The sequence below is a fragment of the Fukomys damarensis genome, unplaced genomic scaffold (genome assembly GCF_012274545.1).
Source record: "Fukomys damarensis isolate Sample0158 unplaced genomic scaffold, DMR_v1.0_HiC HiC_scaffold_13, whole genome shotgun sequence".
In the NCBI taxonomy this organism is placed as follows: Eukaryota; Metazoa; Chordata; class Mammalia; order Rodentia; family Bathyergidae; genus Fukomys; species Fukomys damarensis.
Genome location: NW_022900925.1, coordinates 34,391,403 through 34,414,811, shown reverse-complemented (window position 1 = coordinate 34,414,811; position 23,409 = coordinate 34,391,403). Strand labels below are relative to the sequence as shown.

The 23,409-nt window shown below is 52.9% G+C and overlaps 1 protein-coding gene across 4 annotated transcripts; it reads left to right on the top strand.

The window, feature by feature from the left end:
* Window positions 1-90: 90 nt before the first annotated feature.
* On the top strand, window positions 91-20,833 carry B4galnt2 (beta-1,4-N-acetyl-galactosaminyltransferase 2). Of its 4 annotated transcripts, none has more exons than XM_010620123.1 (12): window positions 91-412; window positions 9,971-10,097; window positions 10,417-10,626; window positions 10,839-10,976; window positions 11,590-11,696; window positions 13,092-13,129; window positions 16,992-17,172; window positions 17,675-17,761; window positions 18,108-18,295; window positions 18,821-18,961; window positions 19,218-19,437; window positions 19,863-20,833. In XM_010620123.1, the coding sequence occupies exons 2-12, from the start codon at window positions 10,021-10,023 to the stop codon at window positions 20,066-20,068; spliced, it is 1,593 nt and encodes a 530-aa protein (XP_010618425.1). In that variant the 5' UTR covers window positions 91-412; window positions 9,971-10,020; the 3' UTR covers window positions 20,069-20,833. The 4 variants fall into 4 exon arrangements, with proteins under 4 accessions (XP_010618425.1, XP_010618428.1, XP_033618884.1 ...); XM_010620126.1 differs by lacking the exon at window positions 9,971-10,097 and adding an exon at window positions 751-826 and having other exon boundaries at window positions 92-412; XM_033762993.1 differs by lacking the exons at window positions 91-412; window positions 9,971-10,097 and adding an exon at window positions 733-826.
* The last annotated feature ends 2,576 nt before the right edge of the window (window positions 20,834-23,409 follow it).

Genomic DNA, 23,409 nt, shown 5'->3' with positions numbered 1-23,409 from the left:
TCCTCACGGTCTCTAGCAGGGTTCCTGAGGCTCACAGGTGCTAGGTACCCTCACGGGGACCCCACCCCGACTCGGTAGGAGCGGGGGCGGGGCGAGAGCCGGGCGGGGGTGCAGCGGGGACGCAACCTCCGCAGCGAGGGCCGGAAATCGCAATGTGAGTGCGCCGGGCCACCGGGGGAGAAGGACGAAGAGGTCCGAGGTGGAAACCAGGAAGTGGGAGCCGGGCTGCAGCGCTTGCTCAGTGTGCATCTTGGTTAACCGCGCCGTGCGAGGCTCTCAAAGCCTGAGAAGCAGGGGCAGGGAGCGCAGCGAGAAGCCGGCGACTGGTCCCGCTTTCTGCCCAGCCTCGATGGGCCCTTTCCCCTCCGGGGTGTGAATAAACTGCGGAAGCCACTGGGTCCCCAGCCAACAGGTCTGTCCCAGTCGCCGGGTTCTGAGCGCTGACTCCCTGCGGCCCTGGAGCCCCAGATTCCCGTCCCAGCTCCTCCCTTGCTAGCTGCTCGCTCTTCTCTGCCTCAGTTTCCTCCTTTGCACTCACCTCTCAGTGCCACGGTGGCAGAGGACGCTCAGGTCACCGCCGCCGGTGGGACAGCGGCATCGCAGGCCTTTACGCGTGGAAGACCAAAGGGACCGACCGGGGTTCTGGGCGTGGGAAGCTGCTGACTGAGCGCAGAGAGAGTCCGGTCAGGGCGGAGGGTGGGGTGCTAGGCGGCGCCGCCCCAAACCTCGCTGCTTTCTCCACCTGCCCAGCGCGGCTCAGGGGACTTGCGTTGTGCGGTCGACGGAGTGGTTACCCGGCCGCGCGCTCCGGGATGACTTCCAGCGGGTGAGTGTCCGCGCGCACGGGTGACGGTCGCGGCCCCAGCCCGGCCTCCACTGGGACCCCAAGAACAGAGTCCCAGGTGTTGGGGTAACAACCCGACGTGGAGGTCGTCCGTGGGGACCGGGAATGTGTCGCGGTGGATCCGAGGGCGGGACCCGGTCTCGGGGGCGCGGGAAGGGCGCGACGGTATCGATTTATGATCAGGGCCGCGCGGACCGGCCGCAGAGTCAGGAGGGTCCCCAGCGGCCGCCGAGCCAGGCAGCGCCCCAGGGCCGTCCGCGTTCCCCAGGTTTTCCAAAGTCTCCGGAGGTGGCGGAAAGTCTGGTTTTTCCAGATCGGCGCAGCTTGGAGGCTGAGGGGGCGTCGTCTCCGCGGTGGCGTGCAGAGCCCGCCGGGGTTAATGTGGTGAGGAGGGGGCTGGCATTAAAAGGGCAAATTCATTTCTTTTTACATTTTCACGGTGGATTTGTGATACTAGGGCTTGAACCCAAGGCGCTCTGCCCCCAGCCCCATCCCTTTTTCGGAGAAAATTGTCCAGGCTAAACTCGCTTTTACACCCTCCTGCCTCAGCCTCCAGCTGAGGATTACGAGCGTCTGCACCACACCCGGTGTGAATTAACTTTGATAAACTACAAAGGAAGATCAGAAATATGTTTTATGCTCTATTTTAGACCCCCAAGTTTATTTTCTTTGACTTTTTCAAAGTCTGGGCCACATCAAATATCGATAAGGAACTTATCTTGGGAAACACAGTCGGGGTGCGTGTGGGACGATCAGAGAGGCGTCCACATCCAACCCGGAAGGAGGCGACCTCGAGACGTGGCTGCGGCTTTGGTCGCAGCCTCCCCTCCCCCAGCCTCGGTGGGGCCGGGGAGCCGGAGGCGCCGCCCCCGGGCTTCTCAAGATGCCGCTGGACTCGGGGTCAAGGCGCCGCGCTCTCCCCCGGACGCGCAGGTCAAGGCCAGGGATCGAACCGGGCGCTTTTCCTACCTGAGCAGGTCCGAGCTACATTTCTGGTTCCCAAACAAGAACACTGCACCTGGCCGTTTGCTTTGTTTTGCTATTTTTTGGATTTTTTTTCTTTTGCAGTACTGGGAAATCCAACCCAGGGGCGCACTGAGCTCCATCCCCAGCCCCAGAGAGCTTCTCAGAGACAGAAAGGGGTGCGGAAAGACGGTTGCCCGCCCAGCCCGCTTCTCAAAGGTGTTTCCTTGAGGCGGGTACAAGGTGGGACGAAACTATGGTCACCCTATAAGCGTTGGTCGCTCAGTCCCATCACGCGGGGCCCCTGGCGAGGGTGTGTGGACCGAGTCAGGATTTTCACAGAAATCTGCCCCACCAGGTGGTGAGGGAAGTGTGTGGGTGTGGTCTTTCCTCCCTTCCACATCTTAACCTTGAGTAAATGGCCTCACTTGCCCTCTGTATCCACTCCCTTGAGGCCCCTGCCTGACTGCCTGCCTTGTATATCTCCTAAATTTACCTGTCTATAATAACCCCGCCACTTTGGGATGCTGAGGCAGGAGAGTCTCAAGTCGGAGCCCAGCCTGGGCTGCACAGTGATTTAGCCAGACCTTCTCTCAAAATAAAAAGGGCCGGAGATGGAGCTCAACGCAGAGGCCCTGGGTTCGAACCCCAGTGCCAGAGTAAATACATAAATAGAACTCCGAGAGCTTCAGTTTATGTGCGTTATATCTACCGGTATTTAGCAGAATATGGGTTGAACCCGAGAACATTTGAATGCATTTATAAAGTCATTACAGTAACAAGCCTGAGCATAGAGCTCAGTGGTAGGGTGGCTGCCTGGCAGGTTTAAGGTCCTCAGCTCCATGCCCAGCACCACAATGAACAGACCATTCATTCAGATGCCCACACGTTAATGAAAGCTAATTATAACCAATGGAAGGCTGCAACTGAGGCTTTGCTTCCCCTTGCATTACTGAGTCTGCTTGGTAGTTCCCAGCCAGCCATAAACCCTCCTGTCCCCTCGCCTCACCCTGAGGGCTCAGAGTGAAGTAGGGGGAAGACATGTAACTCCGAACCTGCCAGGTCTCCAAAACGCGAGTTCGTGTCCTCTAACATCGAAGGATGAACTCTAGGAGCAACAGAGTTGTTAAGAGTAGGAAAAGATTTGTTAAGAGACAGACAGCCTCTGTCTAAGAGGGACAGAAAACGGGCCACCCGCTGATCCTTCTTACTAAAGGTGTTCGATGGGACAGAGCCACGAGGTGAGGTAGGTTCAAGGTGGGACAAAACTGTAGTCAACCAGTAAGACTGCAAGTAAGGTCGCTTGGGTAATGAGATCCAATGGGAAATCACACAGTGGACAAAGTTAGGATCAACCAATAAGATTATGGCAGGGCTGGGGAGTTAGCTCAGTGGCACCCTGCCTGCCTTGAAAGTGCAAGGTGCTGAGTTCAGTCCCCGGTAGCCAGGAAAAGGTATGGCAGGTAAAGTGGTTTAGGTATTATATTAAATGGGGATCCAATAGGGGAGCGAGTCACATAGCAAGGATACAAAGAACCGGAAGGATTTTCAGTGAGGGGTGGGTCGGGGCTCTTTCCGGGAAGATCTCCGTCCTCCACCCGAGTAATTTATCTATGTGGCTGTGCTGGTTTCTCTCCTTTTACAATGCCGGCTATCAGTGTGTGTTTCTTGATCCTCCTCCATGTTAGCACCGCCTAACTGCCTACGGGATATCTATTAACCTGCCTGTCTGCGACGGGAGCCATGGAGCCTCAGCACACTTCTTCCAGGACTCTGCAGGTCACCGTCCTTCAGAGCCACGGGGAGGCTGGGGATTTCGCTCAGTGGATCCAGCGCCTGCCTCCTCAGAGCAAGGACCCGAGTTCGATCCCGGGTACAAAAACAAAAAAAAAAAAAAAAAAAAAAGAAAGAAAGAAAAAAAAAAAACAAGCAAGCAAGCAAGCAAGCCACAGCAGGGGTCAGGCAGAGAATTTCGGGGTGAACTCAGGAAGGGCGTGGGGCTCGGACAAAAGCGGAGTCCTGCAGACAGGAAGTTGAGATCTTGAAGTGCTTTGGGTGGTAGAGATCTGTGGACTTTTCTAACTGAGAGATGGACAAACGGCCACGGGAAGATATTGGGGAAATAGTCCTTGTTCCCCAGGGACGGGCCATCTCCTCACTTTGGCGGGGGCTGGGATTTCCTAGGCTTATTGTGTTCTGAGATGAGGGAGAGAGAGAGAGAGAGAGATTGAACTAACTGGGCTAGAGTCCCGAAACTGCAGTTTTCATCTGAAAAAAACATTTGTCTGTTTTTATTGCAGATAGCTAAGCTAGAAATTATTATACGGTGGTTAGACAAAACTGGGCCCTCAGCATAAAAAACAGTTGAGGCACATCCACCAGTTGGCATCGTAAAAAGAGAGAAACTACTACACCCATGTACTTTCCCTGGGGATGGACAGCACTGATTGATATTTTAAATAGGGATCCATCACCATCACCGGGGTGGGGACCAATACTTTAACCCATCCCTTACCAAAAATCCTTCTTCCGGTCCTTGTACCTTTCTACATGGCCTGCTTCCCCATTGGATCCCCATTTAATCAATATTACCTAAGTGACTATACTTGTCATAATCTTATTGGTTGACCAGTTTTGTCCCGCCTCATACCCACCTGCAGATTTCCCATTGGACAAATACTACCTAAGCAACTGTACTTGCAATCTTACTAGTTGAATACAGTTTTGTGCTTCCTTTTGTTTTTGTTTTTGTTTTTGTTTTTGTTTTGAGACAGGGTCTCACTATGTAGTTGAGACTGACTGGAACTCACTGTGTAGTCCAGGCTGGTCTGGAACTCACAGGGATCCTCCTGCCTCAGCCTCCCGAGTGCTGGGATTACAGGCGTGCGCCACCACTTGGGGCTGTGCTTCCTTGACCCCTCCTCATCTCATGGCATTGCTCCATAAAAACACTCTGGGAAACAGGGTACTCCTTCTGTCTCTCTTAGAGAGAAGTTATTTTTTCTCAATAAAATTCTCTTACTTTTTTCTTTTCTTTCTGCTACTAGGAATCAAACTGGACCTTGTGCTTGCCAGGCAGGCACAGCACCACTGAGCTATATCCCTGGTCTTAATTTTTCCTACTCTTTTTTTTTCTGGTGAATGAAATTTTTATTTACATATTGTATCTAGATTTTCTTCCCTACTCTTAACCTCTGTTATTCCTACAATTGATTTTTTTTTTTCTGGTTTTTTTGATACAAGGCCTCACTATGTAGTCAAGACTGACCTGGAGCTCACTATGTAGCCCAGGCTGGTCTGGAACTCACAGCGATCCTCCTGCCACAGCCTCCCGAGTGCTGAGATTACAGGCTTGCGCCACCACACCCAGCCCTACAGATTTTCGAGAACACAAACTTGTATTTCAGATATCCAGCAGGTTTGAGAGTTACATCTATTCCCCCCACATCATTTTTCCTAGGGTTTTTTTTTTTTTTTTTTTTTTGGTACGGGGATTGAACTTGGTCCTTGCGATTGCAAGGCAGGCGGTGGAACCACTGAGCTAAATCCCCGGCCCCTCCTAGTTTTTTTTATTCTTCTACCTCAATCTGAGAGTACTGCCAGGCTAAGGCAGGTTGCCCACCACCCAGAAGCCCATATCCAGGCCCTGGCCCTTGGTAGCAAAGAACTGGGGTGAGTCTACGGCCAGCCCTTTTGCACATGGAAGAACTGCTGTCTTGTGTGTGTGTGTGTGTGTGTGTGTGTGTGTTTGGATGGTTTTGGGTTTTGGAGACAGGGTCTCACTATATAGCCCAGGCTGGCCTCGAATTCTTGGTGATCCTCCTGACTCAGCTTCCTGAGTGCTGGGACGACAGGCTTGTACTGCCTGCTGCACCCCACTCGGAGTGATTGTCTGAGTAACTCAGTCTCAGGGGATTCTGGAGCACAAGGGGCTTTACAGAGTGGGGCAGATCCCCGACCTCCAGAGTTTTCGCAACCGGGTTTCTGGTCCATCTGCCCTGTGTTATTTATGCACAGGGTAGCGGGTGGGTTCACATTCTGATTTCACCCCAGAGTCAGCTGACGTTCTGAAGGAAATGTACTTAGCAGTTCACATTTTAGCCATGTGGGTGGGGCTCCCCTTAGAATTTAGTGTTGGGCCAAAGGGAGGGGATGGCAAAGAGAGGAACCAACCTTGCCAAGGAGGGAAGGGAGGGAGGGGAAGTCCAACCATAAGGCCCTTATTACTTCCGCTGGGGAGTGACGTGTGGGACACGTATATTAACCACAAAGGTGTGGAGGCCTGGACTTGGAGAATTGGGGAGCCACTTGGAGCCTTCGGACAGGATGCCCCCCTCCAGAATCTCACTGCGTAGCCCAGGGTAGCCTCGGCTCCAGACGATCCTCCTGCCTCAGCCTCCCCAGTGTGTGCGTCGCCACATCTGGCTTCTTCATCTTTTTCTTTTTTCACCATCTTATCACCAGGCCACAGCCCTGGTTCTGCTCCCAAATCACTTTGGAATAATTCCACTCATCCAACGTCACCATCTTGATGTCTATTTGAATATTTCTGTCTTTCTCCTTGTAGGCATTGGCTTTTGTTTTGGTTTCATTTTGTTTAAACTGTTTGAAATAAGCTCTGTCCTGGACGGGTCTTGAAAGCGAGGTCTTCCGAGCTTCGCCACCGTGGGAGCTGGGGTTACAGAACGCACCACTGTGCCCAGCTGTCTCCTTGGGCCCTTCTTTGCCCTCATTGTGAAGGTTCACAGAGGTCATTGTGGTAAAGCACACAGAAACCATGAAGTTAATTTTGTTGGTTTGGTGTTTGAGACAGGGTCTCATTATGTAGCCCAGGCTGGCCTTGAACTCACAGCGATCCTCCTGCCTCAGCCTCCCACGGGCTGAGATGGCAGGTGTGCGTTGCCACACTCGGCTGATTATGAAGTTTATTTCTAAAGCAGAAGGGAAGCCTTGGTAACCTGGCTTCTGCAGGGTGCACAGGGCTGGGCGGGCATGGTTACTGCAGCCCCGAGTGTGTCAGGAGCCCCCTCCGGCAACTACCTCCAGCTCTGTCCATGGAACCTGAGAAGCCCTTGGCAGAGTCACAGCCTCATCTGGCCGGAGAGCACTAGGAGGCACAGTCCTTTTCCTCATTTCGTGGTTGGCTTAGCTTTAGTGCTTTGTGGCTCTCTCTTGCATTTTTTTTTTTTTCTTCCGGTACTAGGGACTGAACCCAGGGCCTTCTCACTGAGGTACATCTCCAGACCTTTTTGGTTTTTATTCTTATTTTAAGACGGGAACTCGCTAAGTCCCTAAAGGCTGGGCACAACTTTGCGATCCTCCTGCCTCAGCCTCCCTAGTGCTGGGGTTACAGGTGCGCCCACTCCTGGCTGCTCCCTGCCCTCTTGCAGTGCCGCCAGGGTCACCTTCTGCTAAGCGGGAGGAGTGCAGTGAGCGCCCAGCGGGCTGCTCTAGACGGAAAGCGCGGCAAGGGTTTACCCGGGACCAGCCAGGTTCTTGGGCTCATCCAGGATCCCCACCCCATTTCCAGGAGTGTAAACCAAGGAGCCTTGGACGTCTCTGTTTTCGGTTTTAAAGAAAACTCCATGCTGTTTCCTGCAAAGGCTGACCTCATTTACAAACCCCAGCAGTGTATAATGGTTCCCTTTTCCCACATAGTTGCCTGCACATTATTTTTGTTAGGTTGGGGTTTTTAAAAAAAATGTTTTAGGTAGGTGGGGTTTGAGATAGGGCCTCTCTAGCACATCCTGGCCTCCAACTCAGCGATCCTCAGCCTCCCAAAGAGGAAAGAGTACGTGCATATTCTTTGTTAATTTTTGTTAGATGTTCAGAAACTTGACAATTTTTTAATTACTTTAGCTATAATAACAAAGCTTTTTTTTTTTTTTTTTTTTGGTTTTTTGGTTTTTTGAGACAGGGTCTCACTATGTAGTTGAGACTGACCTGGAACTCACTATGTAGCCCAGGCTGGTCTCGAACTCACAGCGATCCTCCTGCCTCAGCCTCCTGAGTGCTGGGATTACAGGCGTGCGCCACCATGCCCGGCTTATAACAAAGCATTTTTATCTTTCAAAAATGACTACATCCAAGCCCATATTCTACATATTCTGTTGGAACAAAGGACAATTTTTTTTTTTACTAAAAATATTGAATAATCTCCACTCAGGTTTTCCCAGGCTGGCTGTTAAGTTTAGCACCCAAAAATAAACATTCAATTAACGCTAAGCCTTTTGTTTTTTGTTCTAGAAGCATGAAAGAAGTGTACTTCCATACAGTGTAGGTTTTCAAAATCAAGGTTCATAAGTACACACAGTGAGGCTGACAGGAGAGGAAAAATGCTCACCATTAAAGTTGGTTAAAGTCTAACCCTAAACCATCAGTCCCAAGGTGTGATTGCCCCAGGACAAACAGCAGCTGGGAGCATGAAATAACCCAGATCCGGCAGGCAGGGAAGGAGTGAGGCACAGGCCCACCGAGAGCTTCCAAGTCTCGGGATTTTGGTTCTACAGGATAGGAAAAACAGCCAATTATTGGAGCCAATTATTTTGGCCCTTAATCTCACTCAATTTCTTTCTTTCTTTTTTCAGTGCCAGGGATCCAACTTGGCCCTCGCACTTCGAGGCAGGCAGCGGAACCCCTGAGCCAAATCCCTGGCCCTCACGCAATTTCTTTTTCATTGGCTTGTTGATTAGCTGGGTTTTGTTGCACTTGTTTTTGTTTTTGAGGCAGGATCTTACTCTGTAGCCCGGGCTGGCTTCCAATGCCTGGTGATTCTCCAGCCCAGCCTCCCCAGGGTTAGGACTACAAACCATACATCACTGCCTGGCTGGTGAGTTGGTTTTGAGCCAGGGTCTGGCTAGGGAGCCCAGGCTGGTCTCGAACTCCTGAGCTCAAATGATTCCTGAGTAGCTGGGACTACAGCTGTGCACTCCTGCACGCACAGAATCTCCTCTGTATGACCAGGATCCTGGTGTGGGAGAGGACATAAAGGCGGAGAGAGTTCTGGTAGTGACCTGGGGTGGGTGTGGGAAGAAGTCTAGATGCAGATGGAGGTAAAGGAGGAGGAGAAAGGGTCTCACTATGTAGCCCTGGCTAGCCTGGAACACACAGCAATCCTCCTGCCTCAGCCTCCTGAGTGCTGGGATTACAGGCATGCGCCACCATGCCCAGCTGCTCAGTTTCTTTGCCTCCGGAGGCCTTCAGGTAGCTATCACACTTGGCTATAACTGGACTACAATTTGAGTGGCTTTGAGACTTTTTAAACATTCCCATGTAGGGGCTGGGGGCTGGGGATTTAGCTCAGTGGTTCCGCCGCCTGCCTCGAAAGCGCAAGGTCCTGGGGTTTGATCCCTGGCACCAATAAATAAATAAACAAACAAACAAATAAATGAATGAAACGAAAATTTCCACATAGGACTGGGGATGTTGCTCACTGATGCAGTCCCTGCCTGGCAAGCATGAAGCCCCGAGTTCCATTCCTGGTACCCAAAATAAATAAATAACTAGTAAAAATTTCCACACTGCTGGGGAGACAGTTTGGTATAAGGCTGCCTTTGAATGACTGTTACGGAAGGGGAGGAGACGGCAAGTGACACACAGCAGGATGGAAGTAAAATAAAAAAAAGTTTGCTCCATCAATGGGGATCATCACACCTAATGGGGTGCCCTGACCACCCGCCGCTGGGTTACAACCCCTTCTTTTATGGGGTTTTACAGCTTTGATCTTTCTCAGTTGGTTACACTGCATTTCACAGATGCCCACAACGTGATAGCAAGGCAGTTGAATTCCAACCGGATGCAGTTCTTTGTCAGGGAAGTTACCTTTAAGATTCATTCAGTTACCTACTCTAGCCAGGGGGAAAGGAGCTTGTTTGATTAACAAAGCTAACATCGGTTCTTTCCCTTACAAAGTTTTGTGAGAGATTCGGTGTCTCTGGTACCAGTTAATTCTGAACTAAGCAGAGCGAGGGGCAGAAGTTATCTTATACTGTGACATTTCCTAAGTTTTCGCTATTAAAGTTTTCCCTATCAAGACAGTGTGAGAATACATGATAAACTGTTTCTGTTTTATTGCAGCTTCCTGTACTGCTTGTGGCGGGGTTTTTGTTTGTTTGTTTGTTTTGTACTAGGGATCAAACTCAGAACCTCGTGCTTGTGAGGCAGGTGCTGGAACCACTGAGCTAAATCCCCGGCTCTAAGAGCCCTTAAACAGAATGTGCTGCTCACCACCCCACATGAACACACATGTGCAGAATAGGACCCACCCCAGGGCCATGCGGATACCAGACAGGTGGGCACCACTGTGGTACACCCCTGCCTGCATTATATATTTTGCAACTTGATCTGCTAAGAACTGAGAAGCATCCCAGCACTTGGGAGGCTGAGGCAGGAGGATTGCTGTGAGTTCCAGGCCCAGTCTGTATTACACAGTGAGACCTTGTCTCAAAAAGACAAAAAAGGTGGTAGAAGAAGAGGAGGGGGAGGGGTATTTTAACAGAGGCTGGGACGTAACCTCAGTGCTGTGCTGCTTGCTTAGCTTGTGCAAAGGCCCTGGCTTCATCCTCTGCACACAGAGAGAGTTTAACTGCTTCTTTTTTGTGTCCCTGCAGCTTTAGGACCCTGTGGCTCCTCAAGAAGTTGGGGCTGATCCTAGGACTCTGCCTGGGCGTTGTGCTCATTGTGTCCAGAAGCGCCTTGCTTGAATCAGTGCTGCCCAGCCTCAAGCTAAAGAGCCCACTGCTGCCCACACCAGAGGTCCCCACGCTTAGCCTCCTACCCCAGCAGCAGCTCCGAGGCCTCTTCTCCCGGGACAAGCTCTGGTGAGGCCCTGGCATCCTCTCCCTGCCTCGTGTTTCACCTCTGTCCTGGCTCCTCCTGCGGCATCCTGCCCTGTGGTGCCCTTTGTTTGAGACAGAGTCTCACTGCGTAGCCCAGGCTGGCCTCAAACTCTCGGTGATCCTCCTGCCTCAGCCTCCCCAGGGCTGGGCCCACAGACATGCGCCACTGAGCCCAGTTCTCTTGTTCGTTTCAGGCTGTTCCCTAAAAACCAATGCACATGTGAAAACGCCCAGAGCCAAGGAGGATACAACTTCCGGAAGGCCTACAAGGAAAGCGATCTTCTGGGGGTGGATGCCAGGAGACACGCCGAGTACAAGCACTTCCAGAGGAGGTGACACGGAGGGGAGGGTGGAATTGATTGGGAACAGACAGGTGAAGCGGGTTGAGGACTTCGTTGTTTTCTTTGTACCGGGATCGAACTCAGGACCTTGCACTTCGAGGCAAGTGGCAGAATCACTGAGCTAAATCCCCAGCCTGAGGACTTTGTTCTTTAATGTAGCTTCTAGAGCTTTGCATGTATAAAATATTTCATAGCAAAAGGAAAAAAAGGTGCTGAGAGGAGGCACACGCCTATAATCCCAGCACTGAGGGAGGCTGAGGCAGGAGGGTACAAGTTTGAGTCCAGCCTGAACAACTTAGACCTTATGTCAAAATGAATTTTTATTTTTATTTATTTTTTGAGGCAGGGCCTCTCTCTTCCAGGCTGGACTTGGACTCACCATGTAGCCCAAGCTGACCTCAAACTCATAGCGATCCTCCTGCCTCAGCCTCCCTCGTGCTGGGATTACAGGCCTGCGCCACCTCACCCAGTGACTCTGCTTTTCTAAATGTGTTTCGCTGTAAATCGCTTCAGGAGTTTCTTGGAATGATAGGTGGGGAAGGGGCAGCTGAGGCTGTCTCGGGAGCATCCTGAGGACCTGGGCTCACATCCGCTTCTCCCGCAGAGAGGGGCTGCCGCAGCCCCTGCCCCTGCTGGCCCAGCCCAACCTGCCCTTCGGGTACCCGGTGCACGGCGTGGTGGTGATGCCGCTGAACACAATCCCCATCCCAGGTAGGTGCGGCCTCTGTGGAGACTGACAGTGGGCCTTCGCCCGGCTCCGAGCCAAAGGAGCGGATGGAAGTGGTCACTCTCAGGGCACCGACGTGGGTGCCTCTAGAATCTTGGGGTGAAGCTGGTGGGGAGTCCTACAGCCAAGCCCAGGGAGGGCATTTGGAAAGAACGTCAACAGCCAAGGCTGGTGGCCCCTGAGCCTGGCATCCCAGCACTCGGGAGGCTGAGACAGGAGGGTCTCAAGTTGGAGCTCACCCTGGGCAATTCAGTGACTTCGATAGGCCCTGTCTCAAAATTAAAATAAAGATGGGGGCGTGGCTGGGAGGTAACTCAGTGTGGAGGCCCTGAGTTCAATCCTTAGTCCCGGAAGGAGGAGGAGGAGAGAGAATGCATGTATCAGTCGGGGGACACTCACACCGCTAGCTCAGTGTCGTACCTGTTTTCAGAGCCAAGGGCAGGGTCACTGTGCAACCAGGGTGCCAGCCTCCTCCACTGAGCGCCTGGGAGGCAAACAGGCCCCCGACCCAGGAAAGACCTGTGTGTCGCCCTGGGTCACAAGGACACCTGGGATCCTGCGTGTCTTGTCGAGCCAGCAGAGCCTTCTCCACCAAGGAGCAGGATCCCAATGACCCAAGGCACCCGACACCCAGGTGTGGCAGCAATGCCCATCAACACTCACACTCAGGAGGCTGAGGCAGGAGGATCACTGCAAGTTCAAGGCCTGCCTGGGCTATATAGGAAGACCCTGTCTCAAAACAAAACAAAACAAACAATTGCCATTTGGGGTTGATTCTGTTATTGTGGTAAAAGCTACAGAACATGAAATTGACCTTTTTTTTTTTTTTTTTTTTTTTTTTTTTTTTTTTTTTTTTTTTTTTTTTTTTTTTTTTTTTTTTTTGTATGGGGGATCGGGATCCTTGAGCTTTTGAAGCAGGAGCCAGAAATACTGAGCTAAATCCCCAGCCCTATTTTGACCATTTCTAAGTGCACTGTTTGGGGCGTTAAGAATATTCTCACTGTCACGCAACCTTCTGTCACCATGTGAATGGCTAGAATTTCACTTTTCCCAGTGGGGACTGTCTTTTGTTATTGTTCTGTTTGGTTTGGTTGTGTAGATCCTCCTGCCTCAGCCTCCCGTGCTGGGCCCTGCTTTCTGTCCCTCAGTGTAATTCCTTCTGGGCTGTGTGTACTCACAGTGCCCAAAGCCAGGTGGGCACGGGGCCTTGGACACCTGGGTTGGGGAGGACAGTGCCCCTCTGGCAGCCCTGGTGGAGGGGAGTGACCACGAACATGTGACACTCAGAGGGGCTTTCAGGGATGTGTAGGAGTCCAAGAGGTCAGGGAGAGCCTCGCTGTCCTCTGATGGCATTCCTGTCCTTTTCCTATGGCCCCCAGGTCTCCGGTTTGAAGGGCCCGATGTCCCGGTCTATGAGGTAAGCGCCCCCTTGTCCTCTGCTCAGGACACCTGGCTTCCTCCTCCCACAGGGCCTTGCCCAAGCCCGGCCCTCCATCCGGTGAAGCCTGCGTGTCTGGGGGTTTCCCAGCACCGCCGGGGCTGGTGCTGACTCCCGGGTGACACGAAGTCTCACCAGAGGATGCAGACACCGCAGTCCAGGCGCTGCTGCGGCTTCTGCTGGGTGCTGCTCAGCTTCCTGTCGCTACCACAAACTTGGAGAGAGGGCGACTGGGGGTACAGAAGGTTCTGGCTTGAGCTTCTGAGGCTCCGCCCAGGGCGGCCGGCTGGGAACCAAGCAGCGAACAGAGCTCCCACTGGCCACCGCCACCTTGGGTAGTCAGGTTGGCCTTGAACTCACTGTCGTAGCCCAGCTGGCTTCAAACTCAAGGCGATCCTCCTGCCTCAGCCTCCCTAGTGCTGGGGTGACAGGCACACGCCACCATGCCTGGCATTTTTTTTTTAAGTCTCCTACTGAAACCTTTTATTCTGCTTTTGTTGATACGCACGGGGAACAGCTTTGCCCGTAATTCACTGCGGCCTGGACTCCGGGACATGATTCGTTTGTGTGCTGCTGAAGCCAGCACTCTCGGGGCCAAATAGAAGCAAAGCCAGACTGCATTTTCCTCGGGTCTGTGTGGCCGACGTGGGGCACCTCTCTGGTGACCTTTTCCATATTAAGGAGAAACCCTGAGTAGCGCTGATCTTGCCCCCAGAGATGAGGGACCAGTGGCGTTCAGTATGGGGCCCCACAAAAGGCTTGCCAGCTTCCTGCCCCGTTCAGCCCGGTTGTTCTGAAAACCCTTGGAGAAAGACTGAGACCCCGATCAGTCTGAGGCAGGATTGTGAGTTTTTACAATGTTCTCCGGAAAAAAACAAGAACTTCACCACGGCACCCGGGACACGTCCACAAATAAAGCCACCTCCAGAATGGGCGCCGCCGTTGGCAGAGACCCCTTAAGGTGACCCTGAAGGCCTAATATTTGGTCATCTGTTGGCAGCTAAGTCCTGGCCCAGACCCAACAAAGGCCAGGTATTGCTTTCTGTGCGCACGGTGGAAGGGGTCCACCATCCAAGTTTTGAAATCCAGCCCTCCTCATCCAAAGCACAGAATTACGACCGTCCCGACCTACACACACCTTGGGTTGCGATCAGAATTTTAGCTGTAACTTGCAACCAAAGTACAGCGTTATGGCTCAAATGCCAGCCACTTGTGGGGATACAGGTTTGACCTTAGAGAGTTCTGGAAGGAGCAGGACAGCATCCTCTTCCGCCTCCCTCCGCCCGGCTCTTTGGAAGGCGCTGGGACCCGTGGCCCCAGCTGAGACTCAGCTTGCAGGGAACTGTAGCTCTTTGGTAATCTTTCTCCGTTTCTTCCATGGCTGCTGGTCTGTGAGGTTCTCTCTCCTCTGGACACAATTTTGATGCCTGGATTTCAGTTTATAGGGGTTTCAGTCAGCAGCTAGCAAGACAAGAGGGCTGCTCACTGCACGGCGGTCAGAAAGCAAAGAGCTGTGGTTTTGTTTGTTTGAGACAGGGTTGTAAGACCTAAAGTCTCCCTTCCACTCCACGGAGCGTGAACCGCTGAAAAGGCCTCTGCGATGCTGGGTCCTAAAACCCAGCGAGGCTCTGGGAGCTCGACGGAGACACGAGAAACCCAGGAAGGAACACACCAGGTTAGATGGTAAATAGACCTTTATGAGTCTGGCCAGACGGCGCTCCCGGAGCCAGGTAGCTCCGAGAGGCAACTGCTCAGGGGCTGAGGTCCTTTTTATAGGGTTTTTCTAAATAAGAAAGTTCAAACATAGGTCAGGGCATTCACAGAACTATCAGAGGACCAAGCACACTGTTTATCTCATACAGGAAATGTTCTACGGTCACCTTTTGTCATACTATTTGTCCCTGGGCGGGCTGTTAGCCAAGTTAGCAATTAGCATATGAAGAAGCACAGTCTCTGGCCTACTAGCATGGAGTCGCTTTCGCTTATTCAAGTCTTACAGGTCTCCCTGTGCAGTCCAGGATGGCCAAGAACTCACTATGTAGCCCAGGCTGGCCTCAAACTCTATGGAGATCCTCCTGCCTCAGCCTCCAGAGTTCATGACCATGTCCAGCCATAACACGTCTCTTTTTTTAGCACCGGGAATCAAACTAAGGTCCTTGCGCTTGCGAGGCAGGCGCTGGAACCACTGAGCTAAATCCTTGGCCCTTATTTTGCTTTTGAACTTATTTACACTTCAAGTTTCTCATGTAAGAGAAACATGTCATATTTATGCTTGTGTGTCTGATTTATTTCTTAACATTATGATCTCAAAGTGCATCCGTTTCCCCACAAATGACTCATTTATCCTTTTTTACGGCACAGTAGTACTCCACTGCATGTAAGATCACATTTTCTTTATCCATTCATCCGCGGATGGACATATAGGCCACTTCTGAGATTTAGCTATTACGAGGTGTGCTGCTATAATCATGAGTTATGCATGGATCACTGCAATAGGATATCCTTAACTCTTTCGGGAAGATTTCCTAGAAGGGGAACAGCTGGGTCAGATGGAATGTCTAGTTTTGGTGTTGTGAGGAATCTCTGCATAGATCTCCACAGTGCGAGTGCTGGTTTACATTCCCGTGTGCGGTGTACAAGGGATCCTTTTCCTTCTCCCTCGAAGCCTCACCAGCATTTGCTCTTATCTGATTTCTTGGTGACGGCTTCTTGTTGGAATCTCAGTGTTGTTTTAATTTACATTTCTCTGATGGCGGTGATGAGAAGCAATGTTTCCTGTATTTATCAGCCATCTGTACTTCTGAGAACTTGTGCTTTTACTTGTTTTTTTTTTTTTTTTTTTTTTTTAGACAGGGCCTCACTATGTAGTCGAGACTGACCTGAAACTCACTATGCAGCCCAGGCTGGTCTCGAACTCACAGCGATCCTCCTGCCTCAGCCTCCTGAGTGCTGGGATTACAGGCCTGCACCACCACGCCTGGCTCACTCATTTTTTAATCCCTGAATTTTTCTTTTTTGTACTTAGGATCAAGCTGGACATTGAGCTTGCGAGACAGGCAGCAGAACCACTGAGCTAAATCTCCAGCCCTACTTGCTCAACATTTTTTGATTGTTTCTTTTATTCTGGGTTTATTTTATATTTTATTTCTTTAGTTCTTTATGAACCCTAGATACGAACCTTTCATAGAGGAATAGCTGGCAAACGTTTTTTCCCATGCCACACATTGTCTTTTCACTCTGTAGGTTATTTTCTTTGAGGGGGCTGCAATTTTGCTTTTAAAAATACCTTCACAACTGTGTCCAAGTGCACGGGGGGGCTGAGGCAGGAGGATTAGGTTCTAGGCCAGCTTGAGCTACCCACACACACATGAAAGAGAAAAAAGAAGCAGATGGAGTCAGAGTCTAGAAGAATGCTATCTGCAGGCCCAGAGATGGGATGTTTGGAGGCAGGGCTTCAAACTAGAGGGGCCCTGGAGCCCCCCGACAGAGGGGGCGCCAGCCTCTTGTCTGTTGCTTCGCGCCCTGATGTGCTGCCCCCTGCTGGTCACTGTGGGTATCGTGCCCATCTCAGGAAAGCAGTTTTCCAACCTCTGCCTGTAGCACCCTCCCATCGGGGCTGGGGAAGGCAGGGGAGGCAGAGGAGCTCTTGTTCATTTGTTCTTTCTGACATAGGAGCTCACTCTGTAGCCCAGGCTGGCCTCGAACTCCTGGAGATCCTCCTGCCTCAGCCTCCTGAGAGCTGGGATCACAGGCCAGTTGGGGGCGACCTCTAGGTCTAGACGTGAGTGGCTGCGATCGGTGGTCGGTTGCGTAGCTGCGAAGTGTATGCGATCCTCCCCAGGTCAACCTGACGGCCACTCTGGGGACACTGAACACCCTCGCCGATGTCCCGGACAGTGTGGTGCAGGGCAGGGCCCAGAAGCGGCTGACCATTTCCACCAGTAACCGCCAGCTGCTGAACTTCGTCCTGCAGCACGTGACCTACACGAGCACCGGCTACCAGCACAACCGTGTGGACGTGGGTGAGGCGCCGCTGCCTGCCTTCGGGGCCTCCCTGGGCCTCCCTGTCTGCAGCCCCCCAGCCTGATACTGAACTTCCCCGCGACTCGACCCAGTGCTCTCCCGGCTTTGCCACATTCACCCCAGACTTGCGGGTCCCATACTCAAGCTGCAGCTCATGGGTTCCGTTAGCTGCCTGCACAGTGCTCCAAGCTAAATCTTCAGGCTGGGCGGGGTGGTGCGCGCCTGTCATCCCAGCACTCAGGAGGCTGAGGCAGGAGGATCCTGTGAGTTCAAGGCCAGCCTGGGCTACACAATCAGATCCTGTCTCAAAAACAAAACAATAAAAAACCCAGACCCTAGGATCCCCAGCCCACCCTGCCTACCACATAGCACAGGGAGGAGAGGAGAGTTTAATGTTGTTCAGCCGGTTGCCCCAGGGTACCCAGAAAGTCAGGAGCCCAAAGCCAGGCCCCCGCTGCCGTCTCCCCTGCTTCCTGGCCCTGACAGCCTCTCTTCTTCCAGTGAGCTTGGAGTCGGGGTCTGCAGTGGCCAAGTTCCCCATCAGCATCCGTTACCCTGTCATCCCCAAGCTGTACGACCCGGGCCCAGGTGAGCCCTGTCCTCACCTCTGTGTGGGCTCCTCGTGATGAAATGGGGGAGGCTCTGAACTGGGGAGAAGGGGTCCGATATGATTCCTGACCACAAGATTTGTTTGGAGGAAAGAAAGTCTAGGATCCCTTCTCTACATTGCTTAACGCTATTTAAGCCAAACATGGTGTTGCGCACCTGTCATCCCAGCACTCAGGAGGCTGAGGCAGGAGGATCCCTGTGAGTCCAAGCCCAGCCAGCCTGGGCTACAGAGCGAGATCGTGTCTCAGAAATAAGACAGCAGGTCCTGTGGGGAGGCAGCAAGGCTTCCCGTAGGGGAGACTCTGGTCACCCGGTTTTTGTCCAGAGAGGAAGCTCCGGAACCTGGTGACCATTGCCACCAAGACTTTCCTGCGCCCCCACAAGCTGAAGACCTTGCTGCAGAGCATCCGGAAGTTCTACCCAGACTTGACGGTGATCGTGGCGGACGACAGCGAAAAGCCCGTGAAGATCGATGACGAACTCGTGGAGCATTACATCATGCCCTTCGGGAAGGTGCGGCAGGGGGCTCCAGAGTGAGGCTCGGCCCAGGCAGGGCAGCATGCGGTCCCCAGAAGCAGGGAGTCCCTCTGTGAACCCAGGTTCAGAGGAAATCACCCCACCTCCCAGCACTCAGGGACAGCTATTTCGGCTTCCTTCATGTGGGTGCCTAGAAATGGCCCTGTGTCTGCATCCCAAGAGCTCCTGACCTACGGTCCAGCATCAGACCCATCTCTGTCCCGACTAATCCACCCCAGCTAGGGACTGTCTCACCAGGATAGTGGAGCACGCTTACAATCCCCACAGGAGGCTGAGGCAGGAGGATCGCTGGGAGTTTGAGGCCAGCCTGGGCCACACAGAGAGCTCCCGAGCTCTCCTGAAACCTGGACTCCCTGTAACCAGCAGTTCCCAGCCTCAGCTGGACACTGGGTTCACCCTGTAGGTTGTGACTTCATCCCTCTGGGGACTCGGAAATCTCCCCAGGGACTCTGCTTAGTCACCAGGGTGGGGACCACTGACCTCAACTCCTGTGGCTTCCAGGGCTGGTTTGCGGGACGGAACCTGGCCATCTCTCAGGTCACCACCAAGTACGTCCTCTGGGTGGATGACGATTTCGTCTTCATCCCCAAGAGCAAGATTGAGACTCTGGTCGAGGTCCTGGAGAACACGGAGCTGGACGTGGTAAGGGGCGAGGCCTGGAGCAACGGAAAAATGGGAGGCAGAAGGGAGGCCGGGAGGGAGGGGAGTGAGGGCCACCTGGAACCAGGAGAGATGTGAGTCCCACCTTTGCCTCCACGGAGATCCTCCCACCTCAGCCTCTCAAGTGACAGGATTCTAGGTGTGTGTGACCATGCCCGGCTAGACAGGGCCATCCGGGTTGTGCCGGAGGCTTCCCGGAGGAGACAGAAGGAACCCTGGTCTCTGTGTCGCCCGCCAGGTGGGCGGCAGCGTGCAGGGAAACACATTCCAGTTCAAGCTGTTCCTGGAGCAGAGCGAAGCCGGGGACTGTCTTCACCGGAGGCCCGGGTCCTTCCAGCGCCTGGACGGCTTTCCCAGCTGCGTGGTGACCAGCGGGGTGGTCAACTTCTTCCTGGCCCACACTGAGAGGCTGCAGAGGGTCGGCTTCGATCCCCGCCTGCAGCGGGTGGCTCACTTAGGTGGGCGTGAGGAAGGGCGGGCTGGGGACATCCAGGAAGCCGAGGGCCATACCCGCGGGCCCCTGTCCCCACGACCCCAAAGTACGGAGCTCACAGCCCGCTCCACCTCTCTTCGACTCCGCCTCCCTTCACACCCACTTCCCCTTCCAGCCCTGCAGCTCTGTCCCCTGCCTCCTTCCCGTCCTACTTCATCTCTTTTTACAGAAATCCTTTCGCACTACATTGCAACCGGTGGCCAGGCGTGGTGGTGCATGCCTGTGGTCCCGGCCCTAGGAGGGAGGCTGAGGCAGGAAGAGGCCATGAGTTCAGCTCAGCCTGGGCTACATAGCAAGATCCCATGTCTCAAAACGAACACAGCTGCGTTCGGCCTGTGCGCCCCCTGCCGGCCGGTGACAGATCCCATTTCTCCCGCTCTCTCTCTGCAGAGTTTTTCATAGACGGGCTGGGCAGCCTACTGGTGGGCTCCTGCCCAGAGGTGGTCATGGGTCACCAGTCCCGCGCACCGCCGACAGACAAGGAGCTGGCCATGCTGGAGAAGAACTACAGCATCTACCGAGAAAACACCAAGGCGCAGATCCAGTTCAAGCTGGCGCTGCACTACTTCAAGAACCATTTCCAGTGTTCCACATAAAGCTCGGGGCTGATTGGCTGCGGGCATCTAGAAAGGTGGAACTGGCAATGCAGCCTACCAATGAGAACTCTTACCGGTGGAGGGCAGGGCAAGTAGATGAGCCAATCAACGTTTAAGGGTCATTAGGAATGGACCAATCATTGATCAGGGCAGTGGGGACCTTATAAATCACAAGCATTAAGAGTTCTGGAGCCTTCTTTCTGAAGTTCTGCGTTTTGATTCAGCCACTTCGTCTGATCTCAGCAGAAGGACGCGTTGGCTGCTGGTGCCTTGAGACTCCGGTGGAAATCATATGGCCACCAGAGACATCAGCGTCACTAACGTCCGCACGTTTTCATTTGGTTCTCTCTGGTGGACTCAAAAAACTGAAAAACCAGGGTCTTTGCCTTGAGGAGCGGCAGCTGGGCCAGGCCTCAGTGGTGACAGGTAGTGGACATCCGGTGGGATGAGGGTCGGGGAGCGGCGGCGAGGCCATGGGTCCCCGCGGGTGTGGGTACATCAGGTAGGGCAACTGGGGGTCTATGGGATGCAGTTAAAGCACAGCTAAAGTCAATAAGGGGTCTGAGGAGTTCCTGAGCACACACGCACACACACACACACAAAAACCCAACTGGGAGCCGGCCGCGGGGCCTCACAACTGTAATCCCAGCCCTCTGGGAGGCTGAGGCAGGAGGATCTCAATTTCAAGCCCAGCCCGTGCATGTAGTGACCTTGTTAGACCCTGTTTCAAAATAAAATATTTTAAAAGGGCTGTGGATGTAGCTCAGTGTGAAGCCTCTGGGTTCAATCCCCAGTACCAGGGGGAAGAAAAGAAAAGCCTGGGAGCCGGGGTTGTAACTCAGTGGCACCTCTCCTGCCACAGCAAGGGCGAGGTCCTGAGTTTGATTTCCAGTTTAAAAAAAAAAAAAAAAACCTGGGCCTTAAAGATGGCTTTAACGATGGGGCTGTGGATTTAGCTCAGTGGCACTGTGGCTGCTTCACAAGCACAAAGTCCTGAGTTCAATCCCCTGTACCCAGGAAAAAAAAAATTAGCCTTAACCTTGCATAAACTGCAGACATACTTGAAACCTAACTTGGGTCATTTTGGGTAAAATTTTATGCTAGAAACAAAACAACCCCAGCCAAAGTACATGAATGTATGAACTGCTTCTTAAATAAAGTCTTTAGAATTGTATCGTGCTTCCTGTTTTTCTTTTATGATGTGAAAATTGTCAGGCATCTGGAGACCCATGATGATGCCAGTCCTCAGGAGGCTGAGGCAGGATGATGGAGAGTTCAAAGCCAACCTGAACTACAAAGTGAGACCCTGTCTTCGCTATGTAGTCCAGGCTGGCCTTGAACTCTTTTATGTAGCCCAGGCTGGCCTCAGACTCAGGGATTTGCCTGCCTCAGCCTCTTTAGTGCTGAGAGTACAACCATGGGCCACCACACCCAGAGTCACTTTATATTTTGAGACTGGTTCTCACGAATGCAGGCTGGGCTCCAGTTCATGCTCCTCCTGCCTCAGCCTCCTAGGGTGCTGGGATTACAGGCCTGTGCCACCACACCCAGCTATTAACCTTGTTTTTTAATAGCATGAACTATTTATACACAGGATAAGGGTTTCCTTCTGCTCCCACAGGGAGAAAAGCAGTCAAAGTGGAACTCTACACAATGGTCCAGAAACCCTGATCGCCTCCCACTGACCATGCGGCCCTGCTCCTTGCTTCAAATATGTAAAAACCAAGCCGGGCCTGGTGGCACCCTCCTGGATCCCAGCACTTGGGAGGCTGAGGCAGGAGGATCACTGGGAATTCAAAGCCAGCCTGGCTACATAGTGAGACCCTGTCTCAAAAGAAAGAGAGAGAGATAGAGGGAGAGAGAGAGAGAGGGAGAATCGTGAAATTTGCCTAGAATCTTTGAATTTTATAGGACATCGTGGCTCCACTGCCCACTTCCTGTGAGGGATGCCCAAGGGCCATAGGGGTGAAAGCTGCCATTGGTTAGGTTTTTAAGGAAACCAATTGCCCATAGTTCCTTAAAGGTTGCTGGGTGTGATGGCAAGTGCTGGGCTAGCCCCTGTCTCCCAAAACAACAAAACAAATCAAAATGAAAAAAGAGCTGGAGGTGTAGCTCCGTGCATAGGTCCTGGGTCCAATCCCCAGTGCTGCAAAAGCAAACAAAAAAAACCCAGACGCACAGAGTCTTGGGTTGGCAGCAGACTCTGGACATCTCAACTGGATGCCCCAGGTGTGGGGATGGATTCTGGTGACCAGGCCTCTGCCTGCTCATAGCTTCCCTGCTCCGGCTTCATCTCCCTGCACATCCCGATCTTTAAATGATGGAGATTTTCATGATGTAATTGAGAGATCCGTGTCTTTGCATGTAGCCCTGTCTCCCCCACGCCCGGTACTGAGGATCGGACTCAGGTTCTCCCACGCGCGTCGAAAACACTCTCCCCCCGGGGGCCTTTTTTAGAATTTTGTTTTTGAGCCCAGTGAATCTCAGCACTCAGGAGGCTGAGTCAGAAATATCATGGCAAGTTCAAGGCCTGGGCTACATAGTGAGCTCAAGGCCAGCCTGATACGTGGCCAGACCCTGTTTTAAAAACCAAAACGGGGGTGGGGTGGGGAGAGAGAGAGACAGAGAGAGAGAGAGAGAGAGAGAGAGAGAGAGAGAGAGAGAGCGAGAACACAATGTGGATGCTTGCTTTTCTGAAGGTAAAGTGGCCACATTTGACCGTCAAAGCCACAACCGCTGGGCACAGAGGCAGGGTTAGGACAAATCGGAGACTCAGCGCCCTGGAACCCTGCCACGAGGGGCTGTGTGCCGGCTGTGGCTCCTGGGGCCGCGTGGGACACAGGCGTGGAGCTTCCAGTACAGGAGCGGGGTTTTATGTGCTAGTTATTTAGTAAGGAGTTTGGGTTTGGTATGTTTTCTTGTCACTACAGTACGTTTAAAACATTTTTTTGAGGCGGGGTCTCGCTAGGTAGCCCAGGCTGGCCTCCAACTCGTGAGGATCCTCCTGCCTCGGTGTCCCGAGTGCTGGGATCACAGGTGTGCGCCACCAGACCGGGCTAGCTTCCTAAATTGTCACACAAGTGTTTGTTGTACAGGTGATTTATTTTACCAGTTTTCACTACACACGTGGCGGGGGGGAGCCCCTGGATCGGGTTTCCTTTGTCCTGCCAGCGTGACGAGCCTGGCCGTGACACCTGTCCCAGGCGCGAGTTCTGGCCACGCGGTAGCGAGGGGAGCCTGGGGGTTTGAACCCCGGTCCTTCCGGCTCCAGGTCAGCGTCCCTCCCCGCTCGGCCAAGGCGCCCCCCGAGCGGGCGCTTCCGTGTTAATAAATAAATAAAG